This window comes from Oenanthe melanoleuca, chromosome 1 (genome assembly GCF_029582105.1).
Source record: "Oenanthe melanoleuca isolate GR-GAL-2019-014 chromosome 1, OMel1.0, whole genome shotgun sequence".
NCBI lineage: Eukaryota > Metazoa > Chordata > Aves > Passeriformes > Muscicapidae > Oenanthe > Oenanthe melanoleuca.
In genome coordinates this window covers 65,354,777-65,370,929 of record NC_079333.1, presented here as the reverse complement: position 1 = coordinate 65,370,929, position 16,153 = coordinate 65,354,777, and the positions used below count along the sequence as shown (strand labels likewise).

Sequence of the window (16,153 nt, the reverse complement as noted above, 5' to 3'; positions counted from 1 at the left end):
AAATTAATAGTGGGTAAAAAGTGTTTGTTTGGGATAACCCACTATTTAAAAAAAAATTTAAGTTCCTTAATATTTATTATAGTTCTTTGCTATTTTTTAAAGTGGCTGTGGAGAGTGGTGAAGAGGGCTCAAAATCAATTCCACATTTTTGAGTTGACATTTTTGAGGAGGTGTATGACCTTCTGAGAAATAAAGCCAGCTTATTCATCACAGCTTCTATGCTAAATCATATCTCAACATAATTATTGAAGGAATTATCTCAGCTCTTCACAGTCCCTGTTCATCTGGTGAGAAGTGAAGGAGCTGATTTTCCATATGGTGAAGTGTTTTTTGTTTTTCAGTCTGGTTTGGGACTTGATGAGAGATTAATATGGCAATAATTGAACTTAATTGTTTTCTGTGGCAATGAGGAAGTTTTGTATGTTAGAATGTTCAGAACTTGGTTAATTATTTATCCATGAAACTAATTTTTTTCATCATGGGCACGTTAAATGCCTGAATTACAGAAATCTGTGGGGCCACATTGTACAATTAATGTAATGAAATTACATTATTATATTAATGAACCTAAGACAAGCATTTTCTGAGAGAGCTAATCTTGAAAACTGTTCATGAGACTTTTTCAGATTGGTATTTGAAGTAATAGAAGTTGAAATAGTCAAAGATTTCAATTTATCACTTGAAGATAATTCTGTGGTTTTTTTTCAGAAGGCGATGAGAATGTTGAAATAGCTTTTTAAACAATATTTAACTAGTAAGCTAAAAAATACAGAAGTGGTTCTCAATGCAGCAATAATAAATGGTCTCATGCTCCACTGGTATTTCACTACTACTCTTTCTCAGCCTATGATGTAAAAACCTCTAGATGATCATTACTGGGATGCAGATTTGATGTGTAATTAAGCAAGGTTTAGCTTTTGATGCCCTTACACAAAAGGGAAATTAATTTTCATCAGTCTTATCCTACTTGCAACAACAAAGAATCCACAGAAAATTGATTAAATTTAGTCCAAGCTGCTCTGTTTTAAGACAATATTATCTGAGGCTGCCTAGATTTGGGCATATTTTCATTTTTCTGAAGTGTAACTGATTCAGTTAATTCAGTGATTAGTTTTACCATGGTAGGCTAAGTATCATATAAATCTGTTTAACATCTGCTCAAGCCACTCTGAGCTGGGAATCAGTTTGTCTGTTCATTGCTGAACATATATCTAAATATACAGCAGAACTATGCTATCTGTACAAGTGCAATATTGCTTATGAAATAATGGTGCAGCTTCTTTTTATGGTTTGAGTTAAATGTTTATTTTGATGCTTTCAGGATTACTTTTGTTTCAATGTTCTTTAAACAAACTGAAACCACTCAAAGCCCCCTACCTTTTCACTTCAAACAATATTGAACTCACACATGACTTTTTAAGAATTCTTTCAAGAGAAAGCTGGAGGCTTTTCTCCCTAATGACCATCAGGTATGGTTCTGTGTAGTTACATTATTGCACTTGAGTCTGCGATTGCTTTCTGAAAGAGCTAATTATTGTTATTAAAACAGATGTTTAAAGTAAAAAATATTATAGTTTCATAAGTCCGATTTGTAGTAGACACCATGAGAACAATTCTGGTTAATATTTGCTGTTTTAATTCACTTCATGTGTTTTTATATGGAAATGCATTTTTCATATATTTTAACATACAAAGTCAATTATTCAGAAGGGAGAAAGGGTCAAAATTAAGATTATCTTAAACCTTACTTCCCTGCATGCTTGTTTGTCCATCTCTTTTTCCCGTTTAAAAGGCCTTAATTTTTCTTCCACAACTGATCTGTACAATTCAAATGTTGCATTTAGACTACAGGAAGAGACATGTATCCTGCCTTTATTTTCAGTGTTTTGAACAAAAGAAGCAAACTGCAATTAACCTTAGTGCCTCCACATGACATTCTCCATGAATACTTTTGCCTTAATGACAAATTGCTAGTAAGAGTCTGAAAAATACAGGTTTTACATGCACCATAACTATTAGCCCTGCCTCATAAGAATATTACATTTTGTTTCCTTTAAGGCTTTATAGGTGGGACATTATCTCGCTATAATGTTTTTTACTTCTAGTGGAACTGAAGTGAAGCATTTGTCCCCAGTTCCATTTTCTAAAATATTTTTCTTCAAAATTTGTAACCTGTTGACTTATTAGATGCCTGGTTTCCTGTATTAGGGTTTTATCTTCCTATTTCATTACTAAAAAAGCCCGCTTGGTGTCTTTCGAGAAGCCAAAAATAGGTTTTGACAGCAGAGGGTATGATCCAACCTAGGATTTTGTTCTGCAGTCGGAATTTATACTACTTTCCAGTATGTATGTGTCATCATGTACTACTTTTTCAGGTAGCCTGCTGTGTTTAGTGCACTGGTGCAGAAGTGTCAGCATTTTAGATAATTTATTTCAGTCTCCTGTAATCACAGCTTGCCAAATAGCATTTGTTTAGGGTGAGGTACTAGAAGAAATCAAAGTATTTTTGATATAAAATCAAAAAAGCACATAAGTGCATGTAGGATAAAATAATTGTATGCATTTTTCCAAAGTCCACGGCATTATCTAATCAACGCATTCTATTTGGAGAAAATGAAATTTTCTACAGTTAAATATATATTTTTTATGCTTTGAATTCCCTGAGAAACGATGTCCATTTTGGAAAGTTTGGACCAAGAAAGGAAAGCTAGTCTTGACATTTCAGCTAGGACTATTCAGCATCTCAGCTTTGCTGTAGAAAAACAGTCTGGGAAGGGAGAGAGTGAATGTCATTTTGCATCATATAGCTACTGATTTAAAATAGCTCTGTAATCTACTAGTGACTCCTCTTTGCTTATCTCTGTCACTTGATCTTCTAAAGTGGAGACTAGTGATGGACTCCATGTAGATCTATCTTAGAGGCTTCTGAAACAGGCATTTTTTAACAAACTAAAGGAAATATCTAGTGCAAGGTTGAATTGTTCCACCAGAATATTCTCAGCACCTAAACTTTGCTCCCTTTGTAGAGGCACCCCAGATGTAAGCAGATTGCAATTCTCCATGAATTGTTGTAGTGTTTTGTTGCCTGTGTTGTTTTGGAGGGAGAGGGAGGTACTTTGCACCTTGCCAGCACATGACCAAGGAGGCAGACATTATAATGCAGTCAAAATGTAGGTTTTGATTTCATTTTTGTTGTTTCCTATTCTATTATAATAATGTTACAGATTTAGCATGCACAAAAAGCCGAAGAAGGTAACAGACATGTGTTACATGGATTTGGGTACAAATTACTATGAAATGGCAATCTGTTGTATTTAACTTTATTTTGGATTCAAGTTCTTTACACAATGGTAAATGTAGAGTATATAGGAATATCCAGAAGCAAAGATAAATCCTGCATTGTTCAGAAGGTTAGATTGTCACAGAATTGTCATGTTGTCTAGGACAGTGTGATTCAGATGAGTAGCTTGGAAACTAATGGCAGCTGTGTGCTAGCACCATGCTGGAGCTGACAGCCTCTTATGCTTACTAAACATCCTCTGTCTTAAAAATCTCCTATAGTTCTTTTGCTCACCCTACTGTACTTCACTTCCTTCTGTCCTGCTGCAATTCTCATTTCTTTGCTCTTAGCACTAAATTGCCGAAGGCTGCCTTCTGGGCTGTATCTCCTTCCCTGCACTGTTTGTTGTGCAAGCATTTTTTGGAACTTCAGAATGTTTGCCTGAGTTATCTAGAGATCATTCAGTCACCCACAAATATTTTAGCTCTACACTCTTCAAGCCACGCTCCTTGCAGTCCTTGTATCTCTTTTTCGCAACTTTGCTAATCTGAGTTTCACTTTTGTTGTGTTGTCCTGTTCATTCTCTATTTCTTCTGATTTTAATTTCATTAGAAACTTTTCAGTAAGTAAGTCTCACTACTTTTGCCTTATGTTCCTGTGTTCTTCATTCACTTTTCTTCTGTATCATTTGTCCTTCAGACATTTTTAGCTTTCATAATCTGCTTGTCATTCATCTCTTCCCCTTTTTGCCTTTTCCTGGTATGCCTCAGGATACTCCTCACTATATCCCCCCAACTTGCCAAGAAGCAAAATGTGGTGTAATTTTTTGTGTAAGTCAAAACTCTGGAAAGTAGAATATTAAACACAGCAAATGGTTTGGCAGAAAGTGATATTTACAAAATGTATCTATTAAATGGAGATTCCAATTTAGAGGAGACTGAAAAGGGGGAGCACAATAGCAAGACAATTGAAGGAAGAATATGCAAAATGAAGGCAAATCAAAAGCAAATGATGCTCTGAATTAGCAAGAGGAATAGTTCTGGAATAGAGTCCTAATAAGTACAGTATAACAAAAATAAAAATTCTATGCTGTGTGCAGAAACAAACATAATTGAGGAAGTTTTGTGCCATTATATTATCTAACCCATGTATGAACCTTTAATCTAGACAGTAGTGTATTTTTAAAACATTTTTCATTCTGTTTTTTAAGTGAACCTCAAATTTGGAAGCTTCTTTGTCAAGGAAGTTTCTTCATCTGAAGGTTCTAAAGCTACATAGATTTGGCTTAACTTCTGCTTAAATGTCTATCCATGCTGTTTAGTATTAATGAAAGAGGAATGAAAATATCAATGAATTTGCAGAAGCGGGAGGAATATTTGTATTCAAAGTTCTGCATAAGCGGTTTGTAACACCACAGCCTGATTTGGGGTGCTTTTGTTTACTGTTCATAGAAGGGCTGGATTTGGGAACCTGTGGAACTGAGTGTTACTTGGCAGAATTATTTGCTCCTGATTAATGATTTCTAATGAATATGAGTCTTCTGAAAGGACAAAAAATGTCCAAAAAATTATTGGTGACATACTTAACCTATAAAACAGTAGAAATATAGATTTAATAAACAAATTCCTTGTCCATTACCTGCTTATACTCAGCCTCAATTAAGCATAGTACCTCACTGCCTAAGTCTAGATTTGTAAAAAGTAAAAGCAATCTGGAAAAAAATTTAAATACAATCATTGCTTTCTTTAAATCAAATCTTCTCTTTAGAGAAGGCCTTTAAATTGATTGAAAAAAATACTTTTAAAAGGATTTCAAAATTATTAAGTAGATAAGAGTCATATGATTTGAATAACTTTCTTCATGAAACATGGAACCTTTTCTTTGAAAGTTGTAACTCTGCATCTTAAACATAGTAATTGCAAACCAGTTTATGGTGGTGATTTTTAAATTGAGCATTTATATTATGATCTTGTTCCAAATCAGTGTTTTGAATGTTATATTGCAGGATTTGAGACATTATAATTATTATTTTTATCTTTTAAAGATAATAATGAGTATTTGCTGTCAAATTTTACTCTAGTGTGCATATGTTATATTTCCATTGCTTGCAGTGCAGTTGCATATTTGGAAATTCAGGTAAAACTATCACTATGGGGTATTTATTGGTTTTTTTGCTTAAGTTATCAAGAAATGGCAACTTTCTTGTATTTTAAGGTCTTTTGAATTTAAGACAAGGTTATCATTATCATTATTTTTGTTTTTTCATTGCTTTTAATCTGAATTTTGTTTAACACACTGTTTCCATTTTGTGAGCTTTCCTATGCATGTGCAAAATGTTTCTCCTCAGGCCCCCTTGTAATTCCTGGTCCTATTTTTATGAACCATCGAGAACAGGCTCTAGCCAGAATCAGACTCTCTCCAGCACCGCTAAAGCATAAACGGGACAAGCACAAAGGTATTTGGTCTTCCTTATTGACTAGGGTGGAAATAAACCTGGCCTCCCAGTCACTTCTTCCAGATGCTGCATCTGTCTTTTCAAAGAACTGCACAAAATGAGTTCTGCTTTTCTTCCTGTTAGTATCTTGTTACCTGAGGAGAAAGAAAATGCATTTAAATGTTGATCTTTCTTTAGAAGTGTTCATGTTCGTTAGTCCACATCATCTTTGTTTTTCTTTCCCCTTTTTTTTAGTGAAATATGCACTGTCTTCCTGTCTTCTTTCATTTCTAATACTATCTCATTCTTGAGGTTCTTTATTGTTACTGTAGGAAATTTTACATGCTAGAATGACTCAAGACTGTTGCACTGTTTGTGTTTTTTATCCTTTATGTTGTGTATTTGGAGTATTTACTTAAACGTATCGGTTCCAGGCTTGTTAATTCTAGCATAAATCTTTTCTTGTATGTTGTCTTTCAACAAGCCCTTTTTAGGAGAGAGATATTTGAAATAATGTAAACATTACTTTTTGCTAACTTTGAACGGAGAGAATGTAAATCAAAATTTTTTTTTTTCTCTGCAATATTCTTGAGTAAAATGTGTTTTATAAAGTACAGGTACGGAGGTGATATTTTGGACATTTTTGTATGTCTGGCAAGCCAATTCATTATATCTTCAATTTCTAAGTGTATCATTTGTTCAGATACTACTCAGATATTTGTTCAGACTTACATGTTTTGTAGAAAGTGGTAGTCTGTTACTAACTGAACTTACTGAAGTTGAGCTGTCTCAAATCTCATCGTAGTTTGTATATATCTGTGTATTGATATGTCTGTACATACATTATTTATATATAGAAGATATGTAAAATGGAGGTTACAGTCCTGATCAAAGTAGGAAGCTCCTAAAAATTGTGAATCCAAAGTGCTTCAACTATTTTCTGAAGAATAGCTAAGTATTTAAAAAGTTAGTATGGCATTTCAGTTGAGTTAGTGGAAGTTACTGACTGTGTTTGGCATGTATGCAAATAAACTGTATGTCAGTTTGAAGCCTTATGGGATAAAGCTACAGTGTATGAAGGTGATAGGCTTACAGTGTTATGAACATACTGGATCATGAAATCATCTTAAGTTTATTTTATGGAAATGAAAGCAAAATCTGATACTTTGAATCTGCATAATATTCAGTCTTTTTGGAAGGTACGTTGTCTGAGCTTTAAGTCTTGATGGATTTAGTAGAATAACCTATTGTAATCTCACTGGAGAGACTGCATGCTGAAAGAGAACCTACTGAATCTAAGTGTTGTTACGTGAGTGACAATTTGCTGATGGCTATTATTCTTAAGCTGGATGCTACTTCTACTTGTACTGCAAACCCTTGACTCTGCAGGCAAGTGCATAAAGGACTATGCTTGTCCTGCCTTCATCTGTGCTTTTTTTGGAATGTGTTAGTCATTGGAGCTCATTTCAGGTCAACTATCTCCTTACAAGAGGTGTGTCAGCTTGAGGCTTATGTTGCCTCTTGAAGTTGTAAGAATTGTAAGAACAGTGTTAAAGGTTAAATTGTCAGATACACCCTGTAGAACTGAACATTTCTTTTTCTTTAAGGAAGTCTATATGGAAGGAAATACTCAGTTTTAGTTCTTTGTATATTGTGGTAAACAGATAAGGACGTTTACAAGTAAACTTTAGACCCTTCTCTGCTTCAGAAGACTGCCTTTCAAAAGACAGACATAAATTCCACTAGGAACTAGAAATACCCCTTAACTTGTAACAGGGATTCAAAGGGAAAAAGGAAAAGTGAAGTGACTTGTTATCCTAGTAGTAGGCAAGGTGGGAATTATGAAAAAGATTATGTATATTTCTTACCTTAGAAAGCATGCCTCTCTTCTTGAGGAAGAATGTAAAAGCAATAATAGAGCAGAGATAAAAGGACATTATCACATCTAAATTAGCCAGTTCTTTTATTTTTGAACATGATGCTTTCCAAATTGTCCTCCTTCATGCAGGTGTTTCTGCTGTAGTAGTCTTCTTCATAGCAAACAGACCTTCAAGGATTTTGGGCAAGGAACATTTAGTTCAGCTGGCAATATTGATAAGGCCAGTACTGAACTTGCTGGTACCTACCTGTTGCAGGTAGTTCTGCTTGCAGCTGCAGAACTTCTCTTGATAATGATATTTAAACTTGAGTGTGGACAGCTTCCTCAGGACTTCTTCAGACGATTGTGGTCTAGTAAAAAAGTGTATTTGATATGTACTTGTAAACATTGTCAAACCACAGAGTCATGGAATAGTTTGGGTTGAAAAGGACCTTAAAGGTCATCCAGTCCCAACCCCCTGACATGGACAGGGACCTTCCACTAGATCAGGATGCTCAAAGCCCCATCCAGTCTGGCCTAGAACACCGGCAGGGGGGGACATCCTTGATACCTCTGGGTGACCTGTTGCAATGCTTCATCACCCTCTTAGTAAAGACTTTTTTCATAATAATCTATATGTCTGTCACTTGTGGAATTCTTCTATTGGTTATCCAGTTGAAAACTCCTTCATTGAAAAAGCCGTTTTTTTAGAAATCTCACCATTGCCGTTTACTCTTTTCACATTTTTAGGGTCTGCGTAGCAAGATACTTGTTGCTGCAAAAAACTGCATAATTAAGCATATTCTTCCTGATCTATGTCTTCTGTGTCTTTCACAATTACTTATAGAAAGGATTAGGTACAACATTTTTTGTATTCATGGAGTGGTTTGGCGCTAAGAAAAATGAGCTTGTGCTTCATCCTTATTCTTTAATGAGGTAGTGAGTTTCCAGTCTACATCTCCAATCCCTGTGGATTCCCATAACTGAGGATCGGAGTAAAAAGGATTAATGAAAGTCTGTAAAATTTTCTCCACTGCAGAAATGGACCCTGAAATGAAATGAAATGAAATGAAATGAAATGAAATGAAATGAAATGAAATGAAAAACAAAGTAAACAAAGTAAGCAGTTTGAATGCCACCTTTTTCCTGTATTTGGAAGTAGTGGTAAATGTTCTAAGGCATATGAAACAAATACCCTCAGAAGGACTAAGATGAGATGAATCTGAACCTGCATGGATGGAACAAGATATAGATCAATCATTTTGCAAATGCCAAGACAAAATTACCAGATATTCAAGAAAATGTACTTGTAATTTGCTTTTTAAATTATTAGCTAAGATACCATGTGAAGGGCAGAGTAGTTTGAAGCACTCATTGGAGTGAGACAGCTGACAATGAAAAACCTACATCTAAGACTGAGTTTATAATTAGAATGAGAGTTTATTATCATTTTATGTGCTATGTACTTGTGACTCTGCATATCATATTTCACCTATAAGCTCAAGTAAGCTCTGTAGCAACCTCTAAAGAATCCAGCATACTTACTTTTTGTGCTGCCCTCATAGAATGGATGAATTTCACAATCAGAGTATATCCCTTTTCCCCCTGCACTGTAGCAGTAAAATTGGTTACAGATATTTCAGCTGCAGCCTGGGGTACACAGGCAAGAAGCTGCAGGCACAGGCTGATTAATGTTGTGTATGAAGTCAGTAAATTATGGCACTCAGAACACCCTGTGAGTGTTGGGCATCACAGAGACTAACCACTAACTTGCTTTATTTGGGTAATTGCTGCTGAACAGAACCAAGATTTATTGGCATGTAATGTGGTCTGAAGAGACAGTTAATGTAAGAATTTTTAATGTACAGTCATATTCCATTAACGCTTTTCACCTATGGGGTATTTAACATCTTTAGAAATGCTTTTTCACTTCTCCAAAGATGAATGGTAAGTGAGAAATGGAATATCACCACCCTTACTGCTGGAGAATGCTAATAAAATGCTTTTCCTCTCTTCTGCGCCAAGCAAGGGTCCACCATATCTTACTGTAATGATGTTGAGTTTGGGTTTTTTACTAGAAGAAGTCTCATTTACAGCTTATTGCTTCACTTGCTATTTGGACTGAATGGGCTTTTCCTTTGTTCCTGGAAGGTAGGGAATTTTGTGGCAGCAAGAGAACTTCTAAGCATGCTTAATGGAGGAGAAAATTGTCTTCAGGAGTTAGGAATTGTTCTGAGGAAAATGGAGTGGTAGTGGGGATTGGTGGGTTGTATTTGCGGTTCTCTCTCTCTCTTTCCTTCCCCAACTTTGAGATATCAGAGATGAAAACCCATCATTGTGAATTTGTTCGTGGAGCAGACCTCTCAGTGTTGACATCAAGAAGTGCTGCGCAGCCTTTCCTTGAGGCTTTCCTCTCTCTCAGAGAGATGGAGTCAAAGTTTCTGTTCAGTGGTACTTCAGTTGGATAACACTGGAGGTACTGACTTGCTCTGCTTCAAGGTTCATGCATCTAGCAAGAAGAGTCTCTGCTTCAGTAGTGTTTTTATGCTTCCCTTTTAGGAACAGTTATTTTGATATTGCTTCTAATGAAATGATGAAAAAGGCACAATTTTTTGAAGAAAAGCTAAGTGTGTCTTCCTAGTTACAGTTGTTCCTTGAAATGTGCAAATAAGCTTTGAGAATCTGCCTTTGATTCACATTTAAAAAAAAAAAAAAAACAAAAAAAAAAACTTTGACTGTTTGAAAGTAATGGAAGGGGATGGCCCAGTTTATTTGCAGCCTTATCTCTAAGTGTAAGTTCTCCAAGCCAGTGCTGCTGTAAAAATATGATATATATTGGCCATGTAATGAAGTAATAGATAAACAGTGTAGTCCAGAGGTATTGCTCTAAAAGTAATGATACTCTATTTGGCTTTGTATATTTTGGTCAAAAGACTTTTTTTTCTTAAACAAAACTATTTTATTTGCAAGGGTTTTGTACTTAACCACATACAAATTATCAAGTGCGTATCAAGTTTTGAAGAACCAAACTATTCAAAACTCTTGAGACAGTTACTTAACATACAAAGAAGGTTGAGAGAAATTCCATTTTCTGTTAAAAATTTTCAAGCTTGAGCAAAGTAAGATATGTATGAAAGACAGTTGCTTCTATTACTGCATTCTTAGAGCCTTTGAGGAGTTAGTTTTGGAAACTGAAAATGCCAACTTTGTAAATCTTTATACTTTAAAATGCAATTCTTTCTCAGATAAGTAATTGTAAAACTTGCTTCATGTGAAGGTACTTGTCTCCACATCTTGCAACTAATATTTAGTATTTCCTCAAGGGAAATGCTTTCACTTACAACTTTGAAGAAAACGGGGATATATCTAGGATCAGGTTTTATTGAGAGATAGTATGACAAATTTATCCGCTGAGAAAACAGCAATCCCCTACTTTTTATTAGTAGTTTTTGAAGCTATTTAGAGCAGAATGTTTTTCTTACAGTGAGGCAGAAAGTGCACATATGCCTCTTTAAGTTTCTGCAGATCACTTGATAATGCTGCTGTTACATGACCAGAAGACACCTGCTGCTACATTTTGTTAATGTGACTGTGCAGGTGACATAGTTGCTGTATGCCCAGTGTGCATCATTGGAAGTGCAGGCAGCCATGACACATTCTTACTGGACATGTGTATTTCTGACAGATGATTATTCAAGTGCATTTACATAGTGGGAGAGCTCATATTTTTCATTATTCAGCAGTGTCTGAGGGAGGAGGGGAGACAGGGGCCACAGGAAGACTTATAGAATAATCAGCTGTTTTTCTGCTCTGTCCAAAAAACTTGTATGAAATTGGGAAGCAGTAACCAGACTGCTTGCTGAATAAATAATTCTGGTGGCAATATCAGCTGCTAGAACCACCTCCTGATTACTTTGGCACATAGCATTTAATGCAAAAGTAAAATAAAAAGTTCAAAGGTACTGTATTCGAGAAGTAGTAAAACTTTAATGAAATGTGAGCTGCTCAAGGCAGAATTGCAGGACTAAGAGGAAAACTAATTTTGCAGGGGTTGTTGTTAAATTATTATTCCACCTCCTTATATTTACTTTTGTTATTAATACCAAAAAACCCCAGCTGCACACAGACCTTCAGAGACATTTCTTCTAATTTGTGTGTAGTATGGTAGTACACAACCTCAAAAATCCCTTGGCAATTCTGAGAGGCAGGTTTTTTTAATTAGGTCTCCATTTCACACATATCCAGCATGTAATGCAGGTTTCAACGGGATACTTTCCCTATGCTTTTAAACCTAGTTCTTCAAAACCATTAGAACCTATTCACACTGTTCTTTACAGGTGTGAACTACATGCAGATTCATGTAATTTCTATATTCAAGTAATCACTAGAAAACAGATTTATTCTTAAAACAGTTTTTTTTAAACTGGCATGTGATAAAAGTGTGAAATGAGTTTACTGTATCAGCAGTTTCTCTGTAATAAAAAGAAATTTTTCAGCAGTATAAAAGCAGAGTTATATTAAAAAAAATAATAAGTCTGTAATTGCTGTGCTTCACAGAGGGAATAATGAAATCTTGAAGTTCAGACTTCTGCTGATGATTATTCAGGAAAACATGTAGAAATTATAAATACAGATCTAAATCAACAGTACCTTGAATTCTTTGAATAATAGCATTTTCCTGTATCAGTTTTGTTAAAAGAGCAGTACTCAGACTTATCACAGAGAGAATGTGCAGTCTTCTATGTACAGTTATTTCTCACTTCATGAATTTCTATAATTTCTCTATGCTAGAGAGCGACTAAAGTTAAATAGAGGATGGAAACATTCTGATTTCTGGAAAAGATGGTAGCTTGCAAGAAATTTAGGAATAACACATTGCATTTCAGTGCTTTTGTGGAATGTGGAGGCAGTTTGACTTCAGGAACCAATAATGTACTTCATACTTACTAAACACATACTTACTAAAGAAAATCACAGAAATGTCTAAAAATGCATGGAAGCAGACAGGAAACAGACGTGCCCTTGGTGAGTTGTCTGCATTGGTACAAATGTACTATGTAAGTAATTGTCAGCTGCTTAAAACAGGCTGTGGCTGAGTTGGAGTCAAGTAAACTTCTCAAAGAGTAGTAATTGGAAAAGGTAGACTAGGCTATGCGTGTTAAGTTTAAACTACAGTGTTGCCTACTTTCTCATGTTATGTTATTGAGGAATGAAAGTGATGGCTTTTAAGCAAAGCTTCTGAAGTTTGAATTTTCTGCTTAACTTGTTCTTTTTGTCTGCTCTTTGGGACGTTTCTGCTTTAGAGGATGTTTTCCAATGTGTACCTTTATAGAACATTGTTTAAAAATAGAGTTTCTGTCATTTTCCACATCTGCTTTGATGCTACATTTTGAGCTCTTTTGCTACTCTGTGAATTCTCTCCTACCTTACAAGTGGTGGAGTGGGGAGTTGTTTACTGTTCTTGCTCTATTATTTTTTCTAATATAACTTTATTAGAATGCATAGGCTATAACTGTAAGTTTTGTTTATAGATGGAAGTGGAGAAAGAGGTGAGAAGGATGCGAGCAAAATCACAACATATCCACCAGGGGCTGTTCGCTTTGACTGTGAACTGCGAGCTGTACAAGTCAGTTGTGGATTTCACCATTCAGGTAAAAACAAATAAATCTACGTTAATTACGATAGGGTTTTTTTTTTTGTTTTTTTTCAAGGTTGTCATGTGTGTCTTCACTGCTTTGTGTTTGATTTTTAATGTGAATATATGCAGGAGTACTAAAAGTTGAAAATGTGGCAGGTTCATTTTGTAACCTACTACACAGTCATAGAAACATAGAATATCTTCAGTTCAAAGGGACCCACAAGGATCATTGAGTCCAAGTCCAAGGACCATCTCCAAGAATCACACCACGTGCCTGAGAGTTTTGTCCAAACACTTCCTGAACTCTGTCAGGCTTCTGTGACTGCTTCCCTGTGGAGCTTATTGTGATGTCCGACTACCCTCTGGGTGAAGAAGCTTTTACTAATATCCAGCTTAAACCTTCCCTGATATATTTTATACCATTTTATTACAGGCTAAAGTAAGATCACCACCCAAATCCTCACATTACCTCCCCAATTCCAGCAATGAAGGGCAGCTCGGTGTCCTTCAGCAGTGAAAAGGACTATAAGTATCACATACTGAGTTACATCAGAGCTTGTAAGCAATTTTGGAGTCAGTTTAAAACATCTGCATGGCAGAGGCAGAGCTCTACTCTTGCATAGAGGTGCTAGTTGTTTCGGGTTGTGGAATCTGGTCTGGATCTCTTGGGAATCAGTAACTGCTACACGGAAGGGTAGTGAGCACTGGTGCAGTGCCATATCATGGGTGTATGTCAGAAAAATATTCTGTTGTTTTTCAGTGGTTTTGATGGAGAATGGTGATGTTTACACGTTTGGATATGGGCAGCATGGTCAGCTTGGACACGGTGATGTTAATTCCAGGTAAGCAGATAATCAAAGAACTCAATTGTGTATTACTCTACTGCTGTATAAGAAATGGCTGCATTTCTGATTCTCTGTAGCTAACAAGTGTGGAACTTCAAATATAGACCAAATAAAGTTGAAAAGCTCTTGTTCTGCACTTACTCCCCATAACCCCCTGAATATTGATACAATAACAGTATTCTTGTACTGTCTAAGTAATTAATTAATGCATGAAAGCTTCTGTGCGTAGCTATTAGCGTTGCTTTGATAATAGTTTGAAGTACTTCTGTCTCTTTAATTCTCCCTACATATACGAGAATTACATTGAAGTTATTGAGATTTCATTATTTCTGTAATATACTACATGTGCAATAATTAAAATATGATATTGTAAACCTCAATAAAACTGTTCCTGTTAAATCATTGATAAGAGTTCACAGAATATTTGGAGTTGTCAAGGAGTCACAAAGATCATCGTGTCCAACTTTTTAATGGCCTGTATGGGGATCCAGCCTGCAACCTTGGTGTTACTAGCACTGTGCTCTGACCAACTGAGCTCATCTCAGTTCAGTTATTATGTAATTTTTTGCTCATCAGTAATCTCCTAAATGAAGTCCCTAAGCTTTGGTCTCAGTTGCATTTTGCAGTCACTTCTTTTGGATGTTGGCAGAAGAGTGATGTGTGCTTTCTCTGTGGTCAGTGGAAAGAGAAAAGTCAACAGAGCATGGAGAGGTATTTGACTAACCAGCCACTGCTTACATGCTTTAGGTGTGCTTAGTAGCTCTGTAAACTTGATCTCCACTGACTACAGTGAGAGCATATATAATTAAATATAGATCCCTTTAATGTGAAGCTCAATCTCACCCTTAGGATCTCATGCTTAGAGTCTCATCTATTCATTCAAGTAAGTAGAAAATCATTGTCCTGCCATAAAAGGAGATGTTATTTAGGTCTTTGGACGTGTACATATGCCATATAATGCACACTATGGGGTTTCTATAGTAGGAATCTTTTAGACTTCATGTACTGGACTACTGATGTCCAGTAATGCTCAGTATCCTTACATAAAAGGCATACAGAGCAGAACATCCATGACCTGTCTTCAGTTCTCTCATTTCTCTCGTAGCAGTCAATTACTGAACATCTATCCTCCTAATCTCTTTGGAGACTTCAAAACCCTTTTTGTCAAGTTCCTGAAGAAATCTTCATCTTAAAACTTGCATTGGATTCACTAAGCCAAAGGGGGAGAGGAAAGAAAGAGTATACTGGAAATACTGCCATGTGTTGGCTACTGTGCCTCATAGTAGTCTCTGAACTGTTACCCCTACTCAGTTTGCATTAGACTGATGAATGCAGTCTGGGTTTCTGTCTATGATAGTCATATCACAGACAAGTGCTTTGTTTTTCCTTCCTGGAAATTCTTGGGTGTTTGTTCCAAGGAGCAATGGCTTAAAGTAGCAATTCAAGTTGCTATTAGAATAAGGCCAGTTTCTTGTCTTAAAGACTGAAGAGCTACACACGGCAGTGACATTCGTACTGGTAACTTAATTCACCTGTTTCCAACTTTGATGAAATGATGTGGCTTTTCAGAAGGCTTTGGAGCTATCTGATGTATTTGTCAGTATTTCAGGTGGTAAACCCTACATCTGTTGCTTATTTAGATAGAAACTGGATGAAGACCAATAGTAGTTCCTAGTGAGATCCTAAAGGAGAATATGACAAATCTTGTGCTGAAGGATAGTGCTTGACCAGAAGTAGAAGCTGAGAAGGTGCAAGTGACTTGGCACAGACCTTTCTATCATTCTACATCAGACCCTACAAAGTGTCTGAAAAAAGCCTTGAAGAAATTTGGACTATGTCCTATGCATGAGAACTGGCTATAGTACTATATTGCTATTTAGCACCATCATTCAAATTATAATTTCTTCATTGATGTACTTCTTTTTCCAGCTTTAAGTAGAGATCTCTCCTCTGTCCTCACAGTAAGGGATTCAGAGAAGGAAACAGGGAATCCTTATGCAGAGTTCCACCTCAGTTGGGACGCAGTGATGCTCAGATGGCCAGCTCCTGCCAGGTCAGTGGTATGTCAGTCATGCAGTGTGTCACATTGCCTGTATTG

General features: G+C 36.0%; 1 protein-coding gene across 21 annotated transcripts in view; it reads left to right on the top strand.

Moving 5' to 3' along the window:
- The window catches only part of MYCBP2 (MYC binding protein 2), a 172,803-nt gene that overhangs the window by 56,132 nt on the left and 100,518 nt on the right, over positions 1 to 16,153 (top strand). For 19 of the 21 annotated variants that reach the window (XM_056491451.1, XM_056491319.1, XM_056491310.1 and 16 more), the window contains exons 18-20: positions 5,628 to 5,735; positions 13,104 to 13,223; positions 13,971 to 14,052. In XM_056491451.1, the coding sequence (XP_056347426.1) occupies positions 5,628 to 5,735; positions 13,104 to 13,223; positions 13,971 to 14,052 (310 nt within the window). Of the gene's footprint in view, positions 1 to 5,627; positions 5,736 to 13,103; positions 13,224 to 13,970; positions 14,053 to 15,984; positions 16,109 to 16,153 lie in introns of those variants that run through there. The other 2 variants (XM_056491444.1, XM_056491339.1) reach the window with 2 other exon arrangements.